Source organism: Leptopilina heterotoma, unplaced genomic scaffold (genome assembly GCF_015476425.1).
Source record: "Leptopilina heterotoma isolate Lh14 unplaced genomic scaffold, ASM1547642v1 Lhet_52, whole genome shotgun sequence".
In the NCBI taxonomy this organism is placed as follows: Eukaryota; Metazoa; Arthropoda; class Insecta; order Hymenoptera; family Figitidae; genus Leptopilina; species Leptopilina heterotoma.
The window spans coordinates 4283103-4290486 of NW_025111114.1; the positions used below are offsets into that span (position 1 = coordinate 4283103).

General features: G+C 21.6%; 2 protein-coding genes across 2 annotated transcripts; one reads left to right on the top strand and one right to left on the bottom strand.

Moving 5' to 3' along the window:
* The first annotated feature begins 108 nt into the window (after positions 1-108).
* Positions 109-3651, top strand: LOC122507849 (transcription factor A, mitochondrial). The gene is made up of 4 exons (XM_043620790.1): positions 109-326; positions 2593-2962; positions 3040-3138; positions 3223-3651. Exons 1-4 carry the CDS (start codon positions 226-228, stop codon positions 3433-3435), a joined length of 783 nt encoding a protein of 260 aa, XP_043476725.1. The 5' UTR covers positions 109-225; the 3' UTR covers positions 3436-3651.
* Positions 3652-3721: 70 nt separating this feature from the next.
* Positions 3722-7380, bottom strand: LOC122507850. The gene is made up of 4 exons (XM_043620791.1): positions 7221-7380; positions 6878-6931; positions 6584-6792; positions 3722-4028 (listed from the first exon to the last, which is right to left on the bottom strand). The coding sequence occupies exons 1-4, from the start codon at positions 7324-7326 to the stop codon at positions 3741-3743; spliced, it is 657 nt and encodes a 218-aa protein (XP_043476726.1). The 5' UTR covers positions 7327-7380; the 3' UTR covers positions 3722-3740.
* Between the last annotated feature and the right edge of the window lie 4 nt (positions 7381-7384).

A 7384-nucleotide genomic window follows, 5' to 3' on the forward strand; every position in this document is an offset into this window, starting at 1 on the left:
TTTTGTAATTTTAATAATTCTTGTAAGAAATTAAATATTTGTGTAACAAAATAATTTATGTTGGTAATGGATATTTGTCCTAAAATTGACATCCAATCAAAATAGGGAATTAGTATAGCGGGTATAGCAGAAGACGCAAAACGGTTTCTGCATGAGAATGACTTAAATTTTCTGCATTTTCGAAAATTTGATATTAAAAAATAAGAAAAATATTAAGTGTATCTTATGAAAAAGGCCATAACGCTTGATTACATGATGACGGCTTGTAAAACTTTCTTCAACCGTCTTACGAATTATATTAGTAATCCAGTTTTTCTACAAACAAGGTAAGTATTTGCACGTGCATTTATCTTTATAAAAACAATTTATCTATTATACCTCAATTTTAAACAAACTGGAAAATCTATTTACGAACAAATCAACTATTAAACTATGGAAATTACTTTCTTGAATTTATTAAACTATCCATTGTTTTGTTCTAAACGAAGAGAGGTTATGTTTGCAGGCTTCACACTCATCTACTAAAACCTACTATTTACTACTTTTTTATGTTATGCTACTATTTGGATACTTTTTTTAGATTTCAGCCACTAAAAGCTACTATTTCTGTTTTTTTAGAATTTACTTTAAATTCACTAATACTAGAAATCAAAAAACTACTTTCATAAATTAAAATCAAATTCTTTAAAACGATTCTATTATTTTCAAAAAATATTCGAAATTCAATTATTTACAATATTTAGTATTTTCATAAAATTTCACAACAAAATAAAATTATTTAAAAATTGAGAAAATTCGTAAAATTCATCCAAAATTCAATTATTTAAAACAATGTTTATAAAATTCTTATAAAGAATTTAATTATTTTCGAAAATAATAAAATTTTTCGCAATAATTCAATTATATTCATAAATAATAAACTTCTTCTCAGGGATTCAATTATTTTTAAAAAATTTTAATAAAATTATTAGCAACTGTTGAATTATTTTGATAAAAAATAAAATTCATTGCAGGAATTCAATTATTTTGAATACAATTTACAGGAATTGATCAAAAAATTTAATTTCAATTCCTCGGAAAAATCAATTATTTAAAAAAATGTTTTTTTTTAAAATTCTTTGGAAGAATTGCATTATTTAAAAAAATGTTTTTTTTTAAATTCTTTGAAAGAATTCAATTATTTACAAAAATATTAGAATTTTTTCAGAGGAATTGAATTATTTTCAAATATTTTAACAAAATTATTCGAAAGAAATCAATTATTTTAAATACTATTTAATTAAAATTTTTTTTTTAAAAAATTCAATTATTCTTTTAGATTTTAATAAAATTCTTCCCAAGAATTCAATTATTTACATAAATAATTCTGCGAAAGAATTCAATTATTTCGATAAGTAACAAAATTATTCCCGAAAATTCAATTATTTTCTTAAATAACAATTTTCATCATAAGAATTCATTTATTTTTAAAAGTAATACATTTTTTTAAATTCAATTATTTTTAAAAATTCTAATAAAATCGTTTGCAAGAATTTAATTATTTTCAAAAATAACAAAATTTTTCAAGAAATTCAATTCTTTTAAAACATTTAAATCAAATTTTTTTGTAATAATTCAATTATTTTAATAAATTTCAATTCCTCGGAAAAATCAATTATTTAAAAAAATGTTTTTTTTAAATTCTTTGGAAAAATTCAATTATTTACAAAAATATTAGAATTTTTCACAGGAATTCAATTATTTTTAAATATTTTAACAAAATTGTTCGAAAGAAATCAATTATTTTAAATACAATTTTATTTAAATTTTTTTAAAATAATTAAATTATTCTTTTAAATTTTAATAAAATTCTTCCCAAAAATTCAATTACATACTTACATAAATATTTCTGCGAAAGAATTTAATTATTTCGATAAATAACAAAATTATTCCCGAAAATTCAATTATTTTAATGCATTTTAATGAAATTCTTTGCAAAATTCAATTATTTTCATAAATATAAATATTCATCACAATAATTCAATTATTTTCATAAATATCAATATTCATCACAATAATTCAATTCTTGGAAATTCAATTATTTAAAAAAAAATTTTGGAAAAATCTTTTTAAGAATTCAATTCTTTTTATGAATAATAAAAATTTCTCAGGAATTCAATTATTTAAATTAGAATTTGCATAAAATTAGTCGAAAGAAATCAATAATTTAACAATTTTTATAAAATTCTTGTCAAGAATTAAATTATTTTTATAAATATTTCAATTCTTTCATGAATAATAGAATTCGTTGCAGGAATTCTATTTATTAGCAGAACTGATAAGAAAGAAGTAAATATTTTTTATGAAAATTAGGAAAAAGTGTGGAAAATAAAATGTAGAATGGAATTTTTTTCAGTTTTGTGAAGTTTCTAAAACGAGTTTTTTTTTGGTCGTCAAGTTTAATTTTTAGATAGCTACTTTTTTTTTGTTTGAAAGCTACTTTTTTCTACTTTTTTAAAATTAATTATCGAGTGTGAAGTCTGTGTTTGGGGTTATATTTGTATTTCAAAGAATAATATTTTTGTTGATAATAAATTTCTATATTATTTTCAGAACTAGTATTCCTTCTCATCAGCAAATTGCCACTTTAAAGAGAACTCAATATACCAAGTATGGAATTCCCGAACCACCCAAGAAACCAAAAACAGCTTTTTTTAAATTCAAAGAAATCGAATTACCACAAATACGAAAAGATAATCCAGGACTTGTAATGGCAAAAGTTTTGCGTATATTAGGTGATAAATGGGCTGAATATCCTGAAGAGAAAAAAGAAAATTTAAAACTGGAATCACGAAATGATTTTGATAAATATAAAGAGACTTATTCAATTTATAAAACATCTTTAACTCCTGAACAACTTGAAACAATGGAGAAGACAAAGAAGAAGATTGAATTGAAAAAAATTGCTTCAACATTGAATAAAGTTGGTAAACTCGTTCACCTTATAAAAATTTGATTTTTTAAACACTTATTTGAAAAACTTGATTTTCCTTTTTGCAGAAACGAAAAGAAATGGATAAACCAAAGCGACCAGCAAACCCTTATAATATGTATTGTCGTGACAAATATGAAACTTTCGATAATTCTATAAGTTTTAAGGTAATTTTAAATCATAATTCATTATATACATAATTTTATATTATTTGTTCTTTTGTTTATTTTTTTGTTTTTCCTTTTTTTTAGGAAAGAATTACTTCGATAGCCTCGAGTTGGAAAACTGAAAATCTGAGCGTGAAGAACAAATATAAAGAACAGTATCAGAAGAATATGATTGAATATAATATTAATTTAAAAGATTGGGAACAAAAAATGGCCGATGCAGGACATTTTGATTTACTCGGTACAAAGAAACTTCGAAAATTGCATAAACAATTCCAGGAGAAGGCAAAATCATAAAACTCTGTTAACTCTGTTCTCGACAAATTACTTTTAAATTTGCGTGCTAGTTACTTTATTTACACAAACAATGTGAACGAGTGAAATAATAATGAACGAATTGAAAGAAATTAAAATTTAAAAAAAAAAAAGATTTTTATACTCAGGGTTTTTTTTTTTGTACATTCATATTATAATATTGTTGATCGCAATAGAAAAAGTCATACCATAAAAATGTATTTTTCTTTTTATTTGAAAGTACCAATGAAAGAATATTTTTTTGAATTTGTAAAAAAAACCACAAAAATTTCATTTAACCAAACATTTTAATTCATATCCGGAAGATTTAAATTCTCAAATGAAGGATCGTCGAATTCATTCCAAACAAATGAAATAATCCATCGCATAATGGAATAACTAAGTACATACAAACTGAGTCCTTGGAAAATCAACTTCAATATTGTTATAATTTTAATTAGTCTATTGATTACTTTTGGATTCATGTTGCATAGTAATAAAACGGCAACCAACATGTTTGATCCCTGCAATTTCGACCATCTTTGATGATAAATAATGTGAACCACAATCAACGCAAAATACGGCACATAAATAGTCTGAAAAAAATTGGTTCTCTTAAATTTTGCACTGAAAATAGTTTTTCTTTTCGGAAAATACAAAAAATAATTAATTAGAAAAATGGAAAACTTAAAAAAACTGAAAAACAAAAACAGGGTTGCCACATGTCAGGAAAATCAGGGAATTCAGGGAAAAGTCAGGGATTTTTATTAAATGTACTGGAAAAAATTAAATGTTTAGAATTTATAAGAAAATTCTGAATTTTTGTCTTTTTGTTTGCCTCATTAACTAGGAAATTACCTCGAATTCTAAAAAAAAAACCTTCAATTTTTTCTATTTCTGACAATGATTTTTTTTAAATAACTTAATTCTATTGAAGAACTGCCATAAAGTTATTACTTATAAATCATTTAATCAAGTATTTTTTTGAAAAACTTTAATTTTAATTCTGTTGAAATTAGTTTCAAATTTTTTAAATTTTAACTCATTTTTTTGAAAGAATTCAACTATCTTGATAAATATATTAAAACTCTTTCCAGAAGTTCAATTATTTTCAAAAATTTTTTTAAAAATTCTCGTCAACAATTCAATTATATTCAGGAATTTTTATAAAATTCAATTGTTTTCATAAATAACAATATTCATTACAAGAGTTCAATCATTTTCAAAATTAATAAAATTCTTCGAGAAAATTTTCAATTATTTTCAGGAGTTTTAATAAAATTCACTGCAAAATTCAATTATTTGCAAAAATTTTAATATAATTCATGGCAAAATTTCAATTATTTTCATAAATTTTTCTTAATTTAATGATTTTCAATATATTCTATTTTAATAAAATTTCCCAAAAAGAGTTCAATTGTTCAAAAACAAATTTGACAAAATTTTCTACGAATATTCAATTATTTTCTAAAATAATGAAAATTTCACAGTAATTCAATTATTAAAAATAGAATTTGCATAAAGTTTTTCAATTTTAATTCAAGCTTTTAATTAATTATTTCAATTATTTGTAAAAAGTTCAATAAAATTTATTGAAAGTATTCAATAAATCTAAACAATTTTTATAAAATATTATTTAGTAGAATAAAATTATTTTTATAAATAATAAAATTTTTTGAAAAAATTGAATTATTTTTAATAAATCTCTTGTTGGAATTGAATTATATTTAAAAATTAAAAAAAAACTATTATTATTGGTGAAAATGAAATTCATTTGAAAGAATTTAATTATAAAATTTTTACTGAAATTCGTCGCCAGAATTGAATTATTTTCTTAAGTTGTAAAATTCTTAGCAGAATTCAATTATTTTTAATTGCAATTTTAATAAAATTTCCTGCTAGAATTCAATTATTTAAAAAAATTTTCATATTGCTTGAATAATTGAATTCCTGTGAAATTTTCATTATTTTAGAAAATAATTGAATATTCGTGTAGAACTTTGTCAAAATTGTTTTTAAATAAGTAATTGAATTCTTTTAATAAATTTTATTCATAAATAATAGATATACAAATTATTAAATTAAGAAAAATTTTAGAAAATAATTGAAATTTTGCAATGAATTTTATTATAGTTGTTGATTAAAACTTGTTAAAAAAAAAATTTAATTTTTTAAAAATTTGTTGATAAAAATTTATGAGAATTCAATTTTAAGAAACATTCAATTATTCAATAAATTATCAATGTTTGTATATAAATATTTCAATTCTCGTAGAATTTTTTAATAAAAATTGATTTAAGAATTAATTTTAGTTAAGTTTTAGATAATAATTGAATTTTAGAGAAGTTGCAAAATAATTGCAATTTTTAGAAATATATGAATTTTGTAAAAATGATTTTATCATTCGGTCACTTTTAATTATTCAGGGTGTCTAATATTTTCGTTCAACAAAATTCCCGGCTTTTTCCTGATTTTTCCCGATTTCAATTAAAAATTTGGAAAATAATTGAATTAAACAAAGAATTTTTTCAATTTTTAAAAAAAATCTTGTCTGTTCATAATTATAATTGAAAATTTGATTTATTTAATTTTATTAAAATGTATACTAATTGAATTTCTGCAAAGAATTTTACTATTTATAAAAGTAATTGAATCGTTCCAAAGAATTTTATTATTTATGAAAATAATTAAATGTTTGCCTAGAATTTTATTAAAATTTTTGAAAATAATTGAATTGTGAATAACAATTTAATTATTTATAAAAATATTTGAAATTTTGAGAATTTAAAAAAATTTTTAAACATAATTGAATTTCTGCGAAGAATTTTATTACTTTTGAAAATAAATATCTATAAAAATTGAAATAGAAAACGATTTTTTAAAAACAAATTAAATTAATAAAACTCTTTTTAATTTGGTGAAAAAATTCTCGGTTTGGTATAAAATTCCTGGCTTATTCCCGATCAAATTAAATTCCCGACTATTTCCCAGTTAGTAGACACCTGATTATTATAAAGTTATTGAATTAGATTAAATCAGAATATTCTTTAGGGTCAGGGAAAAAGTGAAAATTTTGTTTGGAAATCAGGAAAAAATTAAATTTTTGAGGCAACCCTGAAAAACTTAATTAAAAATTCAAAAATTAGATTACCTGGCCAAAATAGTCTTCCAACTTTAGAACGAAGAGAATATTTACAATTAATGCAAGTAGTGGATATGACAATTTGCCGAAGAGCAATTTATAAATTAGTGAATTTTCAGATAGTGGCGGAGAATCACGTGGATTGTCACTGTTTTCAAAATCTCCCTGAACACGAGGATATAATCGATTATCTAAACCACCATCATCTTGTGTTGTTCCTGCAGAAAATCAAAAGTTTTCACTCTCGAAATTTTCTTTCAAATCTTTTGAATTAAATTTCATGATAATTAATTGTCACTTTACCGTCAGCAAGGAAATCAAATAATCCTTTTCTGTTTTCAGACAAGCCATTTCTTTCTGGAAAAAGAACGAAAGATCATTATCTCTCAATTATAATTTAAAAATAAATAAACTTTCTAACCTCTGAAAAAAATTTAGTCATTATCAAAATATTGATTAGGTGCTAAGAAAATCAACGCTTAATGAATTAAAATTTTGTGGTTTATACTTGTTTTGTACTTTTCTCGAAATTTATGAAATTTATTGGAGAATTGCATTTTGAATAAAAAATATAAATTTTAAGGTTAGAAATGTTTCGAGAACAAACTTTGACGAATTATAATACAAAATGAATATTTCTTTTTACCTAAAGGGCTGTCGCAAACACGTCCTGTTATTTTTTCCAAACGATTTTGTGAATTTTCTAATATTTTTCGCCTTCTTGCTTCCCTTTTTGCAGCTACGTCAGCCATGGTTGTAGTTTCGTTTAATCATTCTCACTTTATTATTTATTTATTTATCCAATCAGTT

What these genes read in the sequence shown, in the direction of transcription:
- LOC122507850 (XM_043620791.1), bottom strand. Translation starts at nt 7,326, where the DNA reads ATGGCTGACGTAGCTGCAAAAAGGGAAGCAAGAAGGCGAAAAATATTA. An exon ending in ATTTGATTTCCTTGCTGACG is followed by an intron (nt 6,793 to 6,877) that starts GTAAAGTGACAA and finishes GATTTTCTGCAG; the next exon opens with GAACAACACAAGATGATGGT. An exon ending in TGGAAGACTATTTTGGCCAG is followed by an intron (nt 4,029 to 6,583) that starts GTAATCTAATTT and finishes AATTTTTTTCAG; the next exon opens with ACTATTTATGTGCCGTATTT.
- LOC122507849 (XM_043620790.1), top strand. Translation starts at nt 226, where the DNA reads ATGAAAAAGGCCATAACGCTTGATTACATGATGACGGCTTGTAAAACT. An exon ending in CCAGTTTTTCTACAAACAAG is followed by an intron (nt 327 to 2,592) that starts GTAAGTATTTGC and finishes TATTATTTTCAG; the next exon opens with AACTAGTATTCCTTCTCATC. An exon ending in ATAATTCTATAAGTTTTAAG is followed by an intron (nt 3,139 to 3,222) that starts GTAATTTTAAAT and finishes CCTTTTTTTTAG; the next exon opens with GAAAGAATTACTTCGATAGC.